At 40.3% G+C, this 22,871-nt stretch overlaps 1 protein-coding gene across 1 annotated transcript in view; it reads right to left on the bottom strand.

Annotated features, from left to right (window-relative positions):
* Positions 1-22,871, bottom strand: part of tut4 (terminal uridylyl transferase 4) — a 110,568-nt gene that overhangs the window by 16,698 nt on the left and 70,999 nt on the right. Inside the window, exons 23-28 of the mRNA XM_084308379.1 lie at positions 21,441-21,618; positions 20,745-20,792; positions 17,186-17,268; positions 5,863-5,978; positions 643-797; positions 24-121 (exon numbers count right to left, since the gene is read on the bottom strand). Of these exons, the coding sequence (XP_084164505.1) occupies positions 24-121; positions 643-797; positions 5,863-5,978; positions 17,186-17,268; positions 20,745-20,792; positions 21,441-21,618 (678 nt within the window). The remainder of the gene's footprint in view (positions 1-23; positions 122-642; positions 798-5,862; positions 5,979-17,185; positions 17,269-20,744; positions 20,793-21,440; positions 21,619-22,871) is intronic.

The following is a 22,871-nucleotide window of genomic DNA, read 5'->3' on the forward strand; positions in this document are numbered from 1 at the left end:
CCATAACATTTTATGACGCTTACACATTCTGAGGCCTGTCTGGTCCTTCCAGGGCGGTCCGGGGTCGTCTGGGGGATGGGGATGGACTGAGAGCTCACCGTGGGTCTCACCATATGAGGAGCTAGGGGGGGGGGGGAAGAGAGCGCAATATGCTTGAGTGTCTACAGCCCCCTACTGGTCACAAAAACAACTGCAACTTTTTTTTGTTTTAACTGAAAGGTTAGTCTTGTGAACACAGACTGCTGCCAATTGCTGGAGGACTAACAGCTGGTGAACTAGAGAACTGTTACGACCTTCTGACTCTAATAATAAACACTGTTAGGACTTATCTGATTCTTAATTATAAACACTGCACTGGTGCAGTGTGTTACTACTGCCACTTACTACTACTACTACTGTTATCACTATTATCATTATTACCGGTACTTGCACTTTGTTCTATGTTCTACCCCCCATGCTGCTATGACACTTGAATTTCCCCAAGGGGATTAATAAAGGAACACTTGACATTTCTAAACGATATTGAACTGACTAATACCTGGTCCCCTCAAAATGCCTCCTACAGGTGTAATACCCTCAGAGTGAGGGTGCTGGTGTAATACCCCTCAGAGTGACTCCTACACGAGCCTGCTGGTGTAATACCTGGTCCCCCGGCGGTCCTCTGTCTGAGATGACGGTACTCTGGACAGTCCCTCCGTACGTGTCCCATGTTGCCACACTGGAAGCAGCGCCACTCCCTCGGCTCTCGCTCCTCCTCCTTCACATCCTCCTCTTTGTCGTTCTCCTTCTTCTTCATCCTATGGGGGGTTAAATGTCAGAGAGAAGACATGTTTAATAGATCACATTCGCATTCACACACACAACATACAGACTAGGGCCGTCACGATTAGTCAACCTAGTCGGCGATGAAATGTCATCGATTTGCATATTCATGATCGATGCGTCGTATTGTTAATTGTATGTGCCTTTTGCGGTGGAAATGGCAGACATTCAAAGTCATAACATGCGCAACCAGGGTTCCCACGCTTGCCTTGAAAACATTTTCCATGCTACCTCCTGATTTTCCAGGTACCATATTAAGTGATGATCTATAGGCCCCTGAAGCTTTCCGCCCCATCCGCGCCCCCCCTCCCCTCACACACACAACCCCCTAGGACACCTGACTACTTACTTGATTTAAAAGATGTGCCAGTCAAGCCTATATTGTAAATGCTTAGAGATTATGTCTTATTGATAATATCAATGCATGAAATAATGCAACAAGCTGTAGATCAGTGGTCCCCCCTGATCCGGCCTGCCTCCACATTTGGCCCGGCCCCCTAGAGCCCCGGAGCTTTAAAAAAATTAATACAAATAAAGATTTTTTTTGTTTAAGATGGCAGCATCCCCATTGTCGGTGCTGAATGTTGGGTAGTGTTTGATATTTCTTTTTGGTTTTTAGTACTTTTAAACATCCATTTTTAGTAAGTAGTAGTTTTCATTTGATCCTATACATTTTTCATTCACCGATTTGTGGACTTTTTTTTAGTGTCCTGAAAAGCGCCTTATAAAAAAAATGCATTATTATTATAATTATTATTATTATTATCATCCAGGAGGGAAAGACACTTTGGATAGTAGGGACTGCATCTCTGCCTGTCCTGGCCAGGAAACACTTTGCAACTGTGATCTCCTCTGGCAGTAGTCATGGATATTGTAATGTGTGGCGAGGGGTTGCAGCAATTCCACTGAGAGAAACTGGTCTGAGGCTGGATAACATGTATGCCTCTCATAAGTTGTTCTCCAACTCATGAGAACCTACTCTCAAGCTCTTGCAGCATTCTGTCGAGGACTGGATAGAACAGTCTCTCTCAGCTGATCTCCTGAGCTGAGGTCTGCGCTTGTGCCACAAGATGACTCAACTACATACTCGTCCATCCTTTTCTGCTTCCCCCTTTGGCTGGTAGTATGTTCCTCAATCCAAAGGCCATTACATATGGCCTTTGTCCTGTCATACATGTCCACTGCCATCTCTGAGGTGCGATAACCTTTGAGTGTGTCCTGCACTGTGCTTTTAAATAGTACAGAGCTAGAGCTAGGTGGTCTGTAGGTAGTAGGTACTGTATATTTATTTCATAAATAGTGTTATTTATTTCATTAATAGTGTTATTATTTATTTCCTTATTATATGTTCTCTCTTCCACTCCTCTCCTATCTCATCCTGTCCTCTTCTCTCCACACCTCCCCTCTTGTGTCCGCTCCCGTCTTCTCTTCCTACTCTTCTTAACTCCTCTCCACTCTTCTCCTCCGTCATCCTCTACTCTCTTATCCTCCTCTTCTTCGCCCCTCTTCTCTTCCTCCTCCCTCTTTCCTTCTGTGCCTTCCTGGTCCCTCCCCCTCTCCACTCCTCTTCCTCCTCTCTACAGTCTGAAGATCTGAATGGTCATGATCAATGATTTTTCAAAAATGTCTCACCCCAAATGTTCCTATTATTAGTATAATTTATTTAACGAAGAAAATGAAAAATCACAAAATAGTTAAAAGTAGAACAAGACTAGACTGGTCATGTCAACTAGTATAGAAGTAATGTCACAGCCTAATGTGAAAATGTATTGGTAGTTAGCTATCAATGCAAGCTAGCCAACACTAGCTAGTTAGTTAGCAAGCTGAATGTTGGCTAGCAAGATTGTACTGCATGTGTTTGCTAACCATCATTAATGAATCCAAATTCAAAACAAACTCCCCTAAATGTGGTGAATAACACGGTTTTAGGAAAAGTCAATGAGTGAAATAGTACATATGGGGATCAAACATAGTTCTAGTATTTTAAAAGCAAGGTAAAAATTACCTCAACAATTCAAGTCAAGTCAAGTCAAGAGTTTTAATTGTCACGGCATACAAGTATACAATGAAATGCGGGTGATCTTGCCCGCAACAATGTGCAATACAGTGGTACAACATATAATAGAATCCAATAAAAATACAGTGGTACAACATATAATAGAATCCAATAAAAAAACAACAGTGCAATAAACAATAAACAATTCTAGTGTAAGCTGCTAGCTAGCAAGATTGCACTGCTTACTAACTAACGTTGATACACCCAGATTTACCACACAGTTAAAACACAGCTACTTGCACAAGAAGTTTCACTGTAGATGTCAAGGCTCCTGTGTTGGCTGGGAAATGCATGTATTTGACCGTTCTATTGAGATCGCGAGTAACGGTTCTCAGTTATTATTCCGGAAGTCCACCAATCCGAAACTATACTTTTAAAGTCCATATCACCAGGTTGCCTGCATCAATTCCAACATCCAATATACCAGATATGATGCCAAGAGCATGCTCTAAAAGCTGTTCACATGTAAAGGGTTTTTATAAACTCATCTTAATTATGTGCTCAATAGTTTCATTTGATTACTATTTTACACATCATCCAATAACATTTTCCAGGACAACTGTTTCAATTTCCATGTAAGTGTTCACTTTTGCTCAGTTTCCATGACTTTTCCATACTGGAAAATTAAAAAATTAATTCCATGTTTTCCATGTACCGTGGGAACCCTGGCAACGTGTAATCTAACTAATGCGCAGTGAATCACGTTAAAAATAGAATTAACTTCTCTTAGACCACTAGTCGTGGTTCTGCCTAGAGCCAGGACTCGACAGTCCCGTAACTTCCGTGTTACCGTGGGCGGTAATAATCTCTCTGGCTGGTATTTTTTTTTTTATCTAAAGCTAAAAAGGATACTCATTAAACATTTTGAAATATTCAATCGAAATAGATTTTTCTGGTAAATGAATGGTCAATGATTAATCGATAAAAGAATAAACTGATTAATCGATAACAAAATAGTCGTTAGTGACAGCCCTAATACAGACACAAGCAACATAAAGACACTTCAATTATAAAGCAATTAGGTGCTATAGATAACATTCAGCCACTAGATGTCGCACTAGAGCACCAGCATGTCATTTATCCAATCAGGTGCATTCCATGTGGGGAAATGCAGTAGTAGATTATAATTGTACTAAACATAAAACCGCAACTTTCAATAAATGTTCATATGTTTTGTAGAGTGGTTTTGTTGTTGTAGCCATCTTTAGGATTCTCCATTCAAAAGCCCTCATGACACAGAGCATCTGTGCTCTGGTACCACTACTAGGTAGGGATGCACCGATCCGATATCGGATATCGGCCCCGATATGACTAAAATAGCTGGATCTGGTATCGGTAAAAAAATATATATATATATATATATATATATATATATATATATATATATATATATATATATATTTTTTTATATAATATAATAAGAAATAAAATAAGAAATTACAATTCAGTACATTTATATCTATATGTTAATTTGTTACATTTTGTTTCACTAAGTTAGGAAAGTAATGTGTTAAGTCAAGCCTGATGTTGACTTGCACAAAAGAATGATCCCAGTCTCTTACACACAGTGAGGCATACAGTTTATTAATTGAACAATGGGTATCGGATCGGTACTCTGTATCGGCCCATACCCGAAGCCCAGGTATCGTATTGGGACTGAAAAAGTCGGATAGTGATGCACTGATGTGAAGATTGTGGCCGATACGATAACCGTTATTAACACTTTCATTGCCAACGAAGAGAGATCTCGTTTTTTTTTTATTAGCGATTTGAATTCATATTTCATCAATCTAGCCTCACGTTAGTGCTGCAAACTCTCTGAGCTCCATTGGGAAAATACCGCCCCCTATCATCTCTCCCTGTGGTACTGCACCCCTTTGGAATGGATTGAATGAAACACATGGGGGGAAAAAAATCCTGCTTCCTTCTCAGACAAGTCACCCGAGAGGATCAGATTCATTGCCGAGCCCCAGAACAGCGTGGAATACATATTTCCAGTACCCAGCGTTGGATCAATAAACGCGATCGATATTTGGAATGGCGATCAGGAATTGGAATAATCTTTTTTATTATTATTTTATTTTTTTTTACCAGTCTTAGGATAATCAGAGCTTTTTTCACAGAGATATCAACGTGTGCCCTATGTGTGTGTGTGTGCGTGTGTGTGTGTGTGCTGATCAGGAAATGAGAGAATCGATTTTTCAGCCCGCATCTGTAGCGTGCATAAGTACACATATACTATCGATAATCTAGCGTTTATTTGAAAACGATTCATAAATAGGCAGAAAAATTACAACGTTTTTTGTATTCCAGAATATTCCAGTAAAGGGCGTTTCCGTTTATCACAGAATCTTTATATTTTCCTGAAACTTAAACAAAAACTAGCGTTTTTCAAAATGGTATAAAAACGGAAATGAACCGATTAAAAAACAATCCGTTTCGACAATGTTGACTGCAAACAAGTCATTGATAAGCAACGGCCAAATTAGACACATTTTAAGATGTAGTTTATGCGTTCGCAAATATGAGAGCGCTATCATTTTAGTGGGTGGTGTCACGGAAGCACTAAATCGTGCGCCCCCTGCTGGCATTGAAAGTGTTAATATTGCTGTTCTGGTCGATACCGATATTTACAGATGTCGATATCTCTGTATAGAAAACACTTTTTTATGATAATCAAATAAAGGGCTATTTTCCAAAAAGGATTTTATTTTTATTTTTTACTTTTGTAACTTATTTTCAGAAATGACTGATATTTTTTTACTATTTAAGAACAAAACATGTAAAAAATAAACCATTAAAAAATTAAATTAAATTAAATAAAAGATTTATAATTTTTTTTAATATTGGCCCTAATTTGATATCGGAACAATACAGATGTGGAAAAAAATTACCATATCAGCCGATATATCACCACTAGGTGCATCCCTACTACTAGGACACAGCGCTATAGAACAGCAGCCGGTCCTGTGTGGCTCACGTACCTGCGTCTCTTGGGACAGTCCTTCATGTAATGGCCGATCTTGCCACAGATCCTGCAGCACCGATCGTTTGGCGCAAGCTCTCCGTCCGTCAGCACCTTGGAGTCGAAGAAGTAGTCCTGACAGACAAGAGGAACAAAAGAATTTAGGAAGAATTAGCTTCCTTTTAGATGACAAGCAAAAGAAACCTCTCAAGTTTTAATCATCATTCTAATGATGATTAATTTAATGCAAACCTTTATTTATTCTCGAAAAGACAATTGAGGTCACCCTCATTTTCAATGTCGTTGAGACTTTACAGACATTTCAATGCACACAGTTCTACAATATAAATAACAATAAACAATAATAAATATTAATAACTAAAGTACTATTTTTTTCACACGTGGACTGCAGTCCAGAGTGGCCCACAGCAATTAGTAGAAAATTAACAGGCATAAAATCAGCACACAATTGACAGAATAAAAAACAATGCATAAATTGCAGAGATAAGAATAGGTATAAAAGACAATAAAAGTAGTGCAATGTAAACGTGCAGACTTAAGAATAGGCATAAAATAAGTACAATGTCACTCAAAGGCATGTGAACCCCCCCGGAACAGCCAGTCCCCCAAACAAATACCCCACACATCAATCCCTACCATCAATCCCTACATTTCTATAACCTTTATTTACCCAGGCAAGCAAGTAAGAACAAATTCTGATTTTATTTATTGTCAAAAGTATGCATAATGTTGTGTTATTAGCATATACTAATACTTTTTAAGTTTCTGAGAGTAAATACACATGTAACACCTCCATTTTCCATGATTCTAGGATGGGGAATCCATATACCGGTATATATATATTTTTTTTTATTATCTTTATTCGCCTTTTTCTGGCCGTGCAGGACCGACAGCTTTTCTTGGCCACGCAGGACCGACAGAGGAGAGAGGGAGAAACGGGAGGAGAAGAGGGGCATACGGCCACCAGGCCTAGGAAACAAACCCGGGGAGACCGCTTCGCGACTCAGCGCACTATGTGGTGTGCTACTGGAAATCCATTTCTGATGTTGTTATGACCATTCTGGCTGGTTGTGATGTTGATAATCATTTTGCTATACCGAAGACATAGGCCACAATGTACCCTTCTATATGAAAAACGGGGGTGTAATTAAGTCTAATGAAATTGTGTGATACGAATTTGACCTTAACACTTTGATTGCCAGCAGGGGGTGCGCTATTTATCGCTTGAGTCAATGAGAGGGTGAGCACATTTGTGAACGCATAAACCAGGGCTCGAGACTAACGGCGTCCCGTCGTCCCTTGGACGAAATTTGGGACGAACAGAAATCTTTGCCGGGACACAAACGGGACGAAGAGGATTATTTTCTTTTCACAGGAAATGTCAATTAGCCGACTGTCAGTGCGCGTATATATTGCTGTCAAACAGTGCGTGTCTCGTGCTGACTATTATTGACAGAGAGACGGCAACATTATCATGTGGGGCTAAACATTGCCGAATCCAATGACTATCTCCGCCTCCCAACGCAGCGATACGCTAATCCAGCTCCTGCCCATCATATCGATACTCTTATTTTGAAAATCCTGTGGAGGGTCTCATTTCCGCCTAAGCGCAGCTCCAGCTATAATAACTATGGCTCCGGCAGCTAGCAATGCTCAGTTCATATCGATACTCTTCTTTTGAAAATCCTGTGGTGTCGTGACTCATATCCGCTCGGCTCACAACACAGCAGTACTCGTCTCAGTAGTAGCAGTAGCGTCTGGAACACGCACATTGCAACATAGCAAGGCTAGTGTGCCTATTTCACCACCCAAAACAAATCCCTGCCGTTTTATTCCGCAACGGGTCAAATGCATCTAACATGCTTTGCAATCGTCGCCATTCCTTTATGACCACGTTGTGTTTAACACTTTGACTGCCGGAAAACGCTTAAAAGAGTCATTCCCGGCCATGCTCAAGTTGCAGAGGACGCTTTACAGCGTCTTTAATATCAATATTTCAAAAATCTGGGATCGGATTCATATTTCCCCTCCGCTGGCCTGAGATCCACCAGGAGGACCCACTGAGCTCTCTGGCGGTTCAGGAGTGCCATCTGGTGGCCGATCGGCGCAATCGCTTAACAGGAAGTGCCGTAGAGGTTGTGCTGGTCTGCCATATTACTTCCGGGCACTCGCTATAGGTCCCGGGACTCGATCTCGACACACTACATAGCGATCGATTGCCAATAACTCGATAAACAACATGATTTGGACGTATATACCATTATACAAGCTGGAGATGGACCGGGTAAATAGACATCCCATAATGGTAAAATTTCTACTCTACGATGATCGCCCAACGGCGCGCGGAGACTGGGGTGAGTTTTAGCGTGTAAAATTACCGTCTTCGATACTAACTGCTATTATCAACATTTGACCCACATTAGATGATTGGTATAATGCTGCCCACGGAATTATAAACGCCCCCTAGCCCATCCGGTCAACATCAGATGACGTGTAGTAACTTCTAGAAGTACGTCTAGTTGGAATTTTTTATATCGCGCTGATTGCCATAAAACTGTATTGCATCATCAATATAATGTATTTGGGGCTATAGATCATGTTCTGGAGAAAGCTGCAGAAAGAGATGAAAACATACTTATACATTAGACCATACTTTACTATGAATATGTGAATGAAAAAGTTTAACGTTGCTACACAATGAACAATACATATAGGACTTTGAATGGGCCCCAATAATGGCAATGTAGCAATAGAATTTAAAAAGTTATAGCCCTGCAAAGAAGGGGACTTTCTCTATAGACAAATAGAGCCGGCAACCTACGGTTGATAATGAATTTAACCCATGGCACCCAAAGTGTTAAGACCGGAATTAACGCTACGTTAGCGTAAGCTAACAACAAGCTAAAACCCTGTTCAGAGCGATAGAACAGCAGAGTGGGGAAGGGAAGGAGGGGGCATTCTCCCTTCTGTGTGTGCGTTTGAAAAGATCATATGAAGTCAGACGATTATATTATATTGATAGTAAATGTACTGAGGGTGGACAGATAATGTTGATATTTAAACATAAAAAATACAATACATAATAAATGTATTCATGATCATCATGCAACATAAAACAATTGCAGGAACGGTTTGGGAGAGGAAGGGGTTTTAGGTTGTGTTCCAAAAAAAATTACTTAAAGTTTAAAGCTCAATATATCAAAACGTGGCACTTTATAGTGAACAGGAGGTCTATTTGTATTAAAAACGATAAATAGTTTTTCATTTAAATGTCTGGAAGAGCTAAAAAAATATATATATTTTCGTTACCTTTTTTGAGTTGATCTCTAAGTGTTACTGATTGTGTTAAATAGGCTTATGATATCATCTCATATCGATTGCAGGCACCTGCATTGTATCGTATCGTGGCGTGGCAGATATCGGCAAATATTGTATCGTTGTCCAAAGAATCGATATCGTATCGTGATGAAACTGGTGATTCCCACCCCTAGTAGAGTCCATACACCCAACACCAAATCCCATAATTCCTTACACGTAACGTGTCTGGCTGTGTGACGTCAACTTGTCAGCATGAAAATGACAGCCAAACATGGCACTGCAACTAAATAACACAAATACAACAGGCACATTTGTGACTGGTACAAATATAACACGATTTATACTTGTGCTACAAAATGTTGGCCTGTGCTACAAAACTATCAACCTCTGTAGCACCAGTGCTATGTGCAAAAAAAGTTAACGTACAGCCCTGCCCTGAGTCTAAGGTAAGGACACATTTAAATCACAGAAGTGTAATGTTAGTCTATTGGAACTGTATACAGTTATTGACACGTTCTAGTTATAGCTGCTTATTATCTTTGTGCTTACAATAATCAAAAGGTACGGTACACAGTTGGTCTCACTCTGTGCCATTATCAGCACAAAATATAAGTCATTGCGCCTTTTTCGTTCCTATCCTTGACAAAAGCATGTATGTGAATAATGATCTGTATATGTTTCGTTGTCTAAAATAAATACCATACCATAATCAAATCGACGTTGATAGATTATATAAAAAAAAAAATGGGACGGTTTACATTCACTTTGGGACGGTTAAAACTGTATTTCGGGACGGTGGTGAAAAAAGTTAGTCTGGAGCCTTGGCATAAACTATATCTTAAATGATGGCTGTGTCTAATACGCCCGTCGCTTATCAATGACTTGCTTGCAGTCAACATGTACGAAACTGATTGTTTTTTCATCTGTACATTTCCGTTTTATACCGTTTAAAAAAGAAATCTGCAGCAATCGCCCTTTACTGGAATACACACAACACGTTGTAATTTTCCGGCTGATTTATGAATCGTTTTCAAATAAACGCTAGATTATCGATAGTATACGTGTACTTATGCACGCTAGAGAAGCAGGCTGAAAAATCTATTATCCATGACCTGGTCAGCGCTAACGTCATACACGCACACACAGACACGTTGTACAGTGAAATATGTGAAAAAAACATCAGATTACCCCAAAACTGGTAAAATAAATTGCTTACCTCAGATCAGATGTTCTGCAAAAAGATTATTCCAATTCCTGATCGCCATTCCATCGCGTTTATTGATCCAACATTAGACCTTGAAACAGATAATCCATGCTGCTTTCGGTTGCCCCAATGAATGCAATAGTCTCGGGTTACATGCCTGAGAAGTAAAATGTGGAATCCGGAGTTTTTTTTTCACATGCATTTTCATTGAGTCCATTCCAATGGGTGCAATATGATCCGGGAGACGATTTCCATTTTATACCGTGATGAATATCAATATATTTCTAGAGCGTTCCGTCTCATCTCAATAAACTCCAGGAAATCGAGCTTAAATGTATTTCCTTAGAAATCGTGCCATTTGTCGCTTGATTTATGAATAGTTTTCAAATAAACGCTAGATTATCGATATTATATGTGTCGTCATGCACGAAGAGAAGCGGGTCTGAAAATCGGGGTCTGAAAAAAAACTGGGCTGGGGCTAGGACTTGGGCTGGGGTTAAGACTGGGGCTGGCGCCGTTTACAGCAAAGTCGAGCCGTCGACCGCAGAGACGGATGCAGATCGTAGAGCAGGGCTGTACACTGCGATGATCTCATCGCGAATTGCCCCTTTAATTGGCCGTTGCGATTGGTAAATATTATCTGGGGGCGGGCTTGCGAGTAGTGCTTTCAAGCCTTGCATTCGCATTTCACTCCTAAATTATCCAAGGCGTGTGATGACGCGATGCAGTCACTCACGCGAGCTGAGCAGTGAGCACTCAGCAGGTATGATCAGCGGGAACAATCGACTGAGCACTCACTCTGATAGACTGGCTGACTGTCTGATTTAGCTATGAAGAAAAGTAACATTAGTATTGCTTCATATTTTCGACGCGTTCGACCTCCTATAGTGAGCCGAACTGAACTGAACTCAGACACACTGAGAGAGCTGCGGCGTCTGCTGCTCCTCCTCCCTCCCGGTGAGACTCGGTGAGCCTGCCAGCCGGCTAGCTACTGATAGCTATCAACAAATGCTCCAGTAAGTCTAGTAGTGCATGATAGCTCGCGTTAGCTTACTGTTCAAAACGAAACGTCCCATTAAACTAAATAGTTCAGATAGCTCCTGATATCAATGTCTAGTTATAACACTGAGTCGCGATGCGTATTCGAGCTGAGGGCACGCTGAATATAGTCAATAGGGTCCAGCTGCAGCGCCGGATAATCCTGGCCGTAGCTGGAGGCTACAGTATAGGGTCCAGCTGCAGCTCCGGGGAATCCTGGCCGTAGCTGGAGGCTACTCGAGTACACACAGACAGTGGAGCTGGTTGCATATAGCGAGCATTTAGACTTGTTGCGTGGTGGCGATGTCTCGCAGATAATACAACTACAAGTATGATTATATAATATATATATTTTATTAAAAAAAAAATTATATAAAATAATTTGTTTTCTTTTTTTTTTTTATCAAAAACAATCGATATAAATAATGGTAAAATTGTTATTTAAAAATGTGCCCCTAAAAAATATTTTTTGCCCCTAAATCTCTCATTTAGGGGCAATTGTGGCCCTAGTAAAAAAGCTTAGCGTACAGCCCTGTAGAGGCGGGGCTTGTGGGGCCGATCGTAGAGGGGCTTGTGGGGCCGATCATAGAGGAGGGGCTTGTGGGGCCGATCGTACAGGCGGGGCTTGTTCTTTGGCTGTTGTCAGCAGTTTGCAGGCCCTGTGCACAAGAAGGGAGCCTCGTTTGATATGGCCTCAGCTCTGACAACACTGGTTGTAGGGGGGAGAGTCAATCCCAGCACTGGCACTGGTGTATATATCTCCCCACGTTTCAGCAGCCGTACTTGACCTGGCCCCTGGTCAGACGTGTACTAAGTACTTCTCTGCAAGTTCTGTGTCCTGCTCTGACAAGGTCTGACCTCCCCAAAGTGGGTCAGATACTGCACTGGGTCAGAAACCAACGCTGCATGTTTGGTCCCAACCTTGCTCATGCAGTCATCTCCAGTGAGTATGTGTGTGTGCCTTGATCACCGTCTTGACCAGTGGCACGGCCAGAATGGTCATAAGAATATCAGAAATGGATTTCTCATCCAAGAATCATGCAAAATGGAGGTATTGCATCAATCAATCAATCAATCAATCAAATTTATTTATAAAGCACATTTCACATGACGCGTGTCAACCAAAGTGCTGTACAGAGGGTAAATACACAAGATACATATAGACAACAATCACACTCCGTTTTATGGGAGGGCACACAGGCAAACACATAGAAAAACAGGGCATGAGTCAGTGAACGGGAAAGGCTAGTAGGTAGAAGTGGGTTTTGAGCCTCGATTTGAAGGCATCTATCGAGGGGGCGAGCCTAATGGAGGTGGGGATGCTGTTCCACAGTTCAGGGGCTGCGATAGCAAAGGCACGGCCCCCCCTGAGCTTGAGGTTAGACCTCCGGACTGTCAGGAGCCTCTGATCGGCTGACCTGAGGGACCTGGTGTTGGAATAGGGGGATAGGAGGTCTGAGATGTAGGAGGGTGTGTGACCATTAAGGGCTTTAAAAACAAATAGGAGAACCTTAAAATCTATCCTGTAGCGTACTGGGAGCCAATGAAGGGAGGCAAGGACAGGGGTGATGTGGTCTCTCTTGCGGGTTCCGGTCAACAGTCTGGCAGCAGCGTTTTGTACCAGTTGTAAGCGGGACAGGGAAGACTGGTTAATGCCTATATAGAGGGAGTTGCAGTAGTCTAATCTAGATGAAATGAAGGCGTGGATGACTCTCTGAAGGTCTGCAGGGGAGAGAAGGGCTTTGAGTTTGGCAATGGTGCGTAGTTGGAAAAAACATGCCTTTACCACTGAGTTTACTTGTCTGTCAAATTTAAATTGTGGATCAAAAATGACCCCTAGGTTCTTGACATACGGCTTGACCAGGGAGGACAGGTTGCCAAGGCTGTTGGTAAGGGTGGTGACAGCGTCTGGGGGACCGAAGAGGATTATTTCGGATTTGTTTTGATTTAGTTGTAGAGAGTTTTGTGCCATCCAACATTTAACATCATGTGTATTGCATGTGTATTTACTCTCTGAAACAAAAAAAGTTAGTATATGCAAATTAGCACATGAGGTTTTATGAGGTAATGCCTACTTTGCATGTATAAATATAACATTTCAGAAAACTTCCAATACCTTTTTTATTTGTTGTTATTTAAGTAATAAATTGGGGAAGTTTCATAGTGATATCTATTATTTTATTTCTTTGGCCTATTCACCTAGAGCAGGGGTCAGCAACCTTTTTGACATGGAGTGCCTGTTTGAAATATAGTTGTAACTAGTGTGCCTCAACAATAGTCCATGCATCGTAATTTTTTTTTCTCATAATCAGGTATTTTTAATGATAATTTGTACATTATTACATCATTATTGTTATTATTATTAACAATATTATTATGATGGTTGTATCGACCCTAAATCTGAGTTGGGGGGGGGGATGCAATGCAGACAAACAGCTGCATACAGTGCGACCATTTCACTCACATTTGCCCATTCATTTTTGGACACATCACACACCATCGGTGTGTGTACTGTACGTGTGCTGTCATAGCTCCACCTACAGGCCTAATGGAGAACACCAGGATGTGAATGGAGGGTGAATGTGAGGTATATCGTGTAAATAAGTTGATTGATCGCAAGACTACACTGTAAAAAAAATAAAAATAAAATTACCAGAACTTACAAATATTGAGTTCAGTTACTGTGCATTAAGGTTTTCAGTTTTCAATCCATAATAAGTTAACAGAAAAATAAGTACACAACCACATTATTTCAACCTAATAAAACTATGTTTATTGTCATTGTTTTAAGAACACAAGTTGACTTGGTAATACTCACATTTTAAGTAAAAAAAATGGCTTTTAACATGTGCAATGTTCAATGAAATAGAAAAATAAATAATAAAGTGTTGATTAATCCCACTGGTCACAATGGTGACCGTAATAATGTTTTTGTCATAAGGCTCTGCAAATGTTACTGAATGATGTAGCAATGTATTTCCAGCTAAATTGAAATAATAAACAAATAAAGGGTCTCAATTAAATATGTGGTAGTAAAAAGAACCTGTGGGAGGATTTCAACAAGATAAATGCGACAACAGTGCAAAATATTTCACTATAATATTTCAAAGCAAAAAAAAATATATATATATATATATATAATTTTTTTTTAATGCTGCCCCCCTGTGCCTATGAAAATGCCCCCGCGTGCCTATGCAGACACGCGTGCCTAGGGTTGCCTACCCCTGACCTAGAGAGTCGAAGGCAGCCATTTTTTATTTGGCGACTGCGGCCATTTCGCCCACTGTGGTGGACCATCACCTCTGTGATTTCGCATGTCCAGGGACCCCTTGACTTAGTCCAAGTGAGAAATTGTGTCAACCCCAAATTGCGAGCAGGACTTATTGGAGCTACTGGATTAAATGCATACTATACGATCACAACGCCGTTATTGTAATGCTTTTTGGTAACAATAAGTTTGTTTAAAGCCTTTTGTAAGGCAGTCTGTTCTGTGATTTGAAGAGGTTGTTGCCCAGTAAATGCACTTGAGCTCAACCTGAACGTCTGCATTATTTGTCGAACAGAGAGGAGTTACACTGTGACCGTCATGTAACTTTTGTTGTTACATGCTATATGATATGTAGACTTTGTAATAGAGATGTTCTGATACAATTTTTTCCTTCCCGATCCGATTCCGAAGCTTTGGGTATCGGCCGATAACGAGTACTGATCAGTGTGCCAGTGCATAAATTAAAAAGAAAAAAAATTGTATATTATATAAATTATAAAACTTAAATTTTTTTTAGCTACATAATATACTGTTTTATATATACCGTTTTTGAGTAATAACTAGAAAGTAATGGTATTTATTCAACAACAGGTGATTGTATAGATTAGTATCATTAATTGACAACTATGCTCAATGAGTTCACCCACGGAACTGTTGTTGGTGTTGGGACATTGGTTCCGCACGGACGTTATACGTTGTTGCACTTGCTATCCAGTCGGCTCCAGTGTGCTCATCATCGTGTCCATGGACCAGCATGTCTACAAGTTTCAGCAATTTAAATGCAAGACTTTTTAAGACATTTTAATGCCAGTTTTTGCAATACAATGTTGCCAATTTTGCAAAAAAGAAAATACGCAATAAATGTGAAAATATCAACGGTTGCAACTTACTCCCTAACAACATACTGTAAACAATCTAAATTGACCCAAGTTTATTTCCAGTTGCAGTGTTGTGCAAATATCAATAACGGACAGGAAATATACTGGGCCCAAGCTGTTCCCTAGCAACACAATTACAGTGAAGCAATACCGTATTTATTAGTTATTTATGAGTAAATATGCAGTTCAAAATGGAACAAGGCAAAATAACAATCACTGGTCGACTTTAACAACCATTTGTCCAAATATGTTTATTAATGTGAACAAATATATTCGTCCTTAATGATATTAATCACTACAATAGTCCTACAGCCAGAGTCTGAAATTAACTTCTTTGGCTGACCTACAAAAAGCCTACTTTTCATAATAGTGTGTTATAGTGCTATCTGTAAGAGTGTGGCTTCTATGGTTGGGCTGGCCATGTTGAGACTATATCAAGGTAGAAAATGCCTATTTCTATGCCAACGGTCATTTAAACCCCAGCTGTATTATTATAGTGGCTTTTAAATAAACAGGTAAATCCCCATCCTAGATGCAAAATAAGAACAGTCATGTTTAGCCTGAACCTAGTAAACCTTCTCTTGTAGATTGCACTGATTATTGCCCTACTTTTTACAGCAACATATTTGGTGGAGTTAGACCATTTTCTACCCGGGCAATATTCCCTACACATCATTTAACCTATATTGTTCCTTGTATTTATAATCTGAATAGGGAATACGCGAGGGGCCGCATGATGAGAATCACCAGCACAGCACTGGCAGTTCAGGTGATGGCTGCAACGACACCCGTTAAGGATCATGAATGAGACTAGCTCTGAAATACAGATTAGCTGGAGAAATGGCTATATGAGCAGATAGGGAGAGCCCTCAGCCAGGGGGGATTAGTAATTGGCTAGCTCCATAGTGGCCAGACCATCCACACAGATGCAATAGCCAATGACGTGAGAGTGGACGGTGATCATGAAGGACAAAGTTTGAGAACACGAATGGCAAAAACCAAAGATTGTAACGTGATAATGAGGCATTCCAATTGAACTCTTATTGATTTTCTTTGCCAAAAATTCACTTTACATGAATTTTGTGCCTGGTGTTAATTTTGGACCCTGCTTATAGCATTCAATAAATACATATTAAAGACCATCACAAACAGAAATGCTTTTTTAAAAAGACCTTTAAATTAGTAAGAATTCATTTAACACATTTTAAGACTTTTTAAGGACCACCCCGGTGGACACAGTGAAGGCTGCACAGAAGCCATGAAAGTTGATTATTACACTTTTTTGTAATTTTATTTATTTATAAAAAGAGACAAAGAAATATGGGGGGGGGACAATGATATATTTATTATTTATTAAATATGTTAAGGGTAAATAATAGGGTATATATATATAGAGAGTATAGGTAGCACCGGTTAGTTTACTTCCTCTCTGGGCAGAGATGTTTGACAGTAGAACGCAAAAAGTGGAACTCTCTGCGTAGGAGAATGGGCATTTTCAACTATGGAAGTTCTAAAGTTAGAACATTAAAAAAAAATATTAAACATACACACGGAAAGGGTTAAACACACATGTTTGCATCATGCTATAGTGCAGTGGATCCTGTGTGCAACCTACCGCCTCCATGCTCGGCTGGGGGTAGAACGGAGTACCAAACAGCTTCCTCCCGTTAATGAAGGCCTTCATGATGAAGTTGGTCACTGGAGGAAGAAAACACAGAAGTCTCAGAGGGGCCGTTTTCAGCTCTGTTCTATTTTTTTGACAGGCGTCCAGGTTTTGGAGGAGAACAAAAAATAAAACTCAAAATACATTAATTAGGAGGGGAAACATGACTTTCTGAAGGACACCCACAGTGGGGGGATTATTAGGGCGCGCAGCAGTCCGCGTCCTGCTATTTTTCAAATAACGCAACTGTCAAATGTGCTGGCACAGAGTTCAGCACGTCATGCAGAGGACAAACCTCTGTTCCACTTTGTAACCGCATCTAGGTCTACAGCCCGGCCTGCACGCCTTTGTTAAACCAGACAGACCTAGTCCACTTGGGACATAATGAAATCCAATGCTAACTTTCTGGTTTAAACAAATATTATATATATATATATATATATAAAAATCATTCCAAAATAACAAAATGGCCGTTATATAAACTACACTAAATGTCGTTATGTCGTCAAACAGCGACATCTAGGCAAAAGAGCCCTTCTATTGGTACTGCGCTTTGTTTACAACTTTTGTTTTTGTCGATGTGCGGATTGGATTTCAGTAGAACGCTGCGATCATCAGCTGCTGGACTACTAGAGGCTCCCAGAAACAGTCAAAAGAGGATCGGTGATGCAGCCTTTATAAACGACGCCCCAAAACTATGGCACTATGGCACAACTCGCTAGATATCTTCAAAAGACAGCTTCTCTCTTTGCTAAGGCATTTAAATGAAACATCAGGGAGACTTGATATCTTGACACAAATTGTATTTTACCTTCACTATTCTTATTCTGCCTACTTTTATGCACTTCCTATCAAATTCATGTGTCAGTTCTATGCTAATTTGATCTCACTACCTCTTATGCACTGTAATTTCGTTAAGAGCGATGCACTGCTGTTGTAATTTAGAACTGAAGTTTGTAAAGAAACTCAAAGTTAAGGGTGATGCACTGCTCTGTTGTTCTATAACGCCAGCTTTTCATTATAACTTTTCACTGTGCGTGAGGTTGTTTGTAGAGCTAAATCTATATTTTATATTATTGCTATGTGTCCATTGTCAATTGACAGTATAAACCTTCCCTTCAATATGCCATAAAGAAATAATTGTTTCATCAATACGTTCCCGTTTTATAGCGTCGTGAATACGAGCGTTATATCAGAATGGTCTGGGATAATTCCTGCAAGGCTAGTTATAGGGCGCTAAGCTAATAACGTTAAAATGTATGGCGTTTTGTCCCTACACAAGCTAGAGTTAAAAATAAAAATGCATATGATCGGTATCATGTTCCACCATGAATGCATGAAAGGGGGGCGGGGGAAGTAGTTTCTGATTATTGATTACCAATAACGGCATTCGTTATTACAACATCATACGCTGACCGGGTGGATGGCTATGAGAACAAGGCCCGATCAGGCACCAGGTCTTAGGGCTGACCTTCAAAGGGGGGGGGGGGAATAATTATATATATATATATATTTTTATCTTATGTTGTGGGACTTGTACAGCACTTGGTAAATGTTGTTTTTAAATGTGCTCTATAAATAAAGTGGATTGGATTAATTAATTAAGTAGTCCATTTCATGACTGTGACGCAGCCAACAAGGTTTCACTCGGCTGCGCTGCCTGGGTGCAGTGGGGCTGCTCTCACAGCCAACGACATGACATTACATAATTATGTTGCAACCTTCGTCTATCAAGCAAACAATTATATAAATATTTATATGTAGTTGATAGAGACAAAGGCAGAATTAGACTTAATTAAGCACGTTTTATTAAGACATATTTTTTTGTATTTTATTTTTTTATAATTTTTTAAACAAACACATAAACAAACATGACAACACACGATAAGATATACAAGCATTAGTTGACAGTGCACATCCAATGAAATCACATTTTAGTTAATTGTCTTATATAGGATATACCCTTAATACCTGTTATCTAAAAACCTACACACATGCTCCAGCTCGTACCCCCCCCTCCCGGACCCCCCATTGGATAATCCATCCATTTTCCCTCGCTCCTAACCAGACATTACCATTATATGCTAGCTTTTATTTTCTCCACCACTTCTAACCACAATGTCATTTTGGATTCATTGAGAGCCAAAATTCTTGCTGTAGATATTTCTTGATAGATCACATCGAGATATGTAATAATCCAGACGTTTCGGCAAATTTTTTCCGGTTGAAACCATTGTGATGCTATCAGCTTTTTAGCCACTGTGATACCCGATAAAACCAATCTCTTTAGCTGTGGATGTACTGCACACTCAAAAACATCATTCAGCAGTAATACAGAGGGGTGTACAGGTATATTCCAAGTTAAGAGATTTGATAATTGCTGGGTCACCTCTTTCCAGAATATCTTAACTGATGGGCAGTCCCCTCGTCCCCATTTGTACATAAAGAGCATTTGGAGTCTTGTATAAGACCCATTTTTTTCAGTCTTATAGGAGTCAAGTATGTCCTGTGAATATAGTTAAGATTGATTTGTTGATGATCCGGGTTCCTTGATGTGAGTCGAACATTTGCCCAGGCTTCTTGCCAATCAAAATCACTTTCCAGGTCTGGTATATCCCTCCTCCAGACGGAGACATATTTTTATATGGGTCGGGACACTTTAAAAAAGCAGCACAATGAACACAAATCTGTCCGACATAGTCTTAAATAACAAACGGCATTGCTTCGCTTCTTCGTCGACATGTCTGCTGCACATGTCCTTGTTGTTTTCAACACAGATAATCTCCACGTGCTTGTTGTAGAGAGGTGGAGTCGAGGCGCTGCTTACTTTTGTTTCATTGGAATGGAGGCGGGAAGGCGCCGCTTACTTTCGTTTAATTGGAATGGAGGCGGGAAGGCGCCGCTTACTTGCGTTTCATTGGAATGGAGGCGCAAGATCTTTCGATTTCTTTTTTAATGTTCGAAGCTCGTGCCATCGAATGAAGCTTCGAAGCTTCGAAGTATTTAAGACAGCCCTACCAGGTCTGAAACAAGGATTACTGCATTCTCGAGACAGTGCCACTACCAGGATCTGGCCGGTACTGCACTTTCCGAGTCCCAATATGCCTTTTTTTATTGAACTATTTTATCACACTTTTTTACTCAGTCTATTCCATTTTATTATTACTGCATATTTTTAAACTGAATCAAACCGTAAACAGAGAGGCCTATTGGGATGTTAGATCCTAATGTGAAAAACTGTGATTTGTCTTACCTTGCTGGTACCTTTTTTATGCTCGCTTTATACAGTATCTCTGTCTGCACTTTATGCTCATCTCAGGCTTTGGAGAGAGCTTTGGAGAAGTTCACAGTATAAAAAGTTCTATTCCAAACCGCACATCAGACCAAAACAAAAAAAAGTAAACAAAGCACAGTACCAGGCGGGGCTCTTTTGCCTGGATGTCACCGTTTCGACAGCATTAGAAGAGTCTACCTTTAAGCATTTTTTTACCAAAGTTGCTGTAGGACTTACTTTTCCGAGAGACTCCGGCACCAAGATTGTGGTTCAAGTCGAAGGGATCTGAGGAGAAAAACAAGTGGGTGAGTGAGTGAGTGGCACTGACCATGACATCATTAACCCTTTCACTGCCACACTACAGAAGGTTAACCATTTCTATGTGTGGCAGTGAAAGGGTTAACCTTCTGTGTATTGCCGCAGTGAAAGGGTTAACCTTCTGTGTATTGTCGCAGTGAAAGGGTTAACCGTTTGGTAGTGCAGCAGTGAAAGGGTTGAGCTTCTGGCTCTCGCTGGAAAGAGCTTCTGGTGCCTGGGTACGAAGTTTGTGTGTGGGAAGTAAAACATATAAGGGGGCCTATAAGGGGGTCTTAGCCTCCCATTTCCTGTAATGTTAGTTATTTATCATTACTTGGAAATTCATTAGCTCAGTGTTTACTCTGATATCACTGGAGGAAACCAGTGGGTGAAACCGATAATTATTATAGTTTAAAAAAACATTTCTGGGTGTCTCATGGTTTCCAGTGTGTCCCTGCACACCAGACACGGATCACATTTCAAATGTCGTGAGATTTTAAAAGAGCATGCACAGATTTAACTTTTCTCGTCATCAGACTCCGGACGTCACAAGAGTCCCAGAGGGTGAGATTTAGAAACATTAGTAGCGGGGTGTAAAACAGAGGGTAGCCGAGCAGTCTTGCGTCATTCAATTACCTTCGATAGCTATGCACTTGGAGGTCCACTGTTTCTCGAAGGTGGTGAGGCGCTTCCGCTGTCGTATGCTGATGACGTGCTCCTTGAAGTCAAACTCCTCTGTGTAGAAGCGCAGCAGGCCGAGCCACAGCTCACCGACGGACTCCTTGTTCTGCTGCAGCTCCGGCAAACGGCGGCGCTGTGTGTCGGCGGGAGAAACATTCTTATTTACTTAACGTCACAGGTGCTGTAGACATTATATGACATAAAAAAAAAGTGCTGTAGATGAGTGTTTCTCAACTGGTGGGTCGGGTCGCGGATGTGTGTGTAAATTTTTTCTTTTTTACAAATTTTTTAAACAAAAGTTCCCTGGGATGTTAAGCTAAGACGGATATATTATTTATTATTTATTATTATTATTATTTTATTTCATTGTGTTTTTAGCCCTAGTTGCACTTTTGTTGCACTTTTTTTTTTATATAAATCATAGTGGTTCAAAAATGTGGGGTCCCGAGGCTAGACCAGTGAGAACCACTGCTGTAGATAACATTCAGCCACTAGATGTCGCACTAGAGCAACATCATGTCATTATATACAATCAGGTGCATTCCACGTGGGGAAATGGAAGTAGGGAGGGATACATAGTACATGTAAACAGCATAAATGTTGGACCCTCCGATACATTCATTAAATCAAAACAAATTTGGTTGAAAAAGTTTTATTCTGCACCTTTCTAAAAAGCTCTGTGGATGTATTTTTTTTAAGGCTGTTAAAGTTAACGCGGTATTAACGCACGATTCTATTAACGCCACTATTCTTTTTTAACTCACAAATAACTTTCTGACTCAAAGTGTGTGTGTGTGTGCGTGTAGGTGTGTAGGTGTGTAGGTGTGTGTGTGTGTGTGTCTGTGTGTGTGAGAGAGAGAGGGGGGGGGGTGAGTACTCAGCCTGTGTGGGTGAATGTAACAAGTTCCTAACATTTTCTTTCCCCTATTATTTCATGCACACTTTATTCATTGTTTTAAATGATTCTTTTCTTTTAAGTTATTTTGTGCATCACTCTGTTTTGAATTTGATGCAAATTTGCAATGCATGAGGGTCATCCTTTTGTGTTAAATGGCTGCATAAAGCAAGCATTTGTTGACTCTAATGTTGATAAGAGTATTAAAACTTGGAACTTGAAAAAGATCCGTTTAAGGTAGATAAAAAAGATTTAACAAAAAAGCGATTAATCGCGAGTTAACTATGGACAATCATGCGATTAATCAGATTAAATATATTAATCGATTGACAGCACATTTTTTTTTTAATGATTACTATTTACGAACATTAAAAAAAATCGATCTTGGGGCGCCCAAGTGGTCGCAACACGGCCGACACGGGTTCGATTCCCGGACCCGGCGTTCTTTGCCGAATGTCTTCCCCTGCTCCGTCTCCCATTCCTCCTCCTCT

This window comes from Notolepis coatsorum, assembly GCF_963971535.1.
Source record: "Notolepis coatsorum genome assembly, chromosome: 2".
Classification (NCBI taxonomy): Eukaryota; Metazoa; Chordata; class Actinopteri; order Aulopiformes; family Paralepididae; genus Notolepis; species Notolepis coatsorum.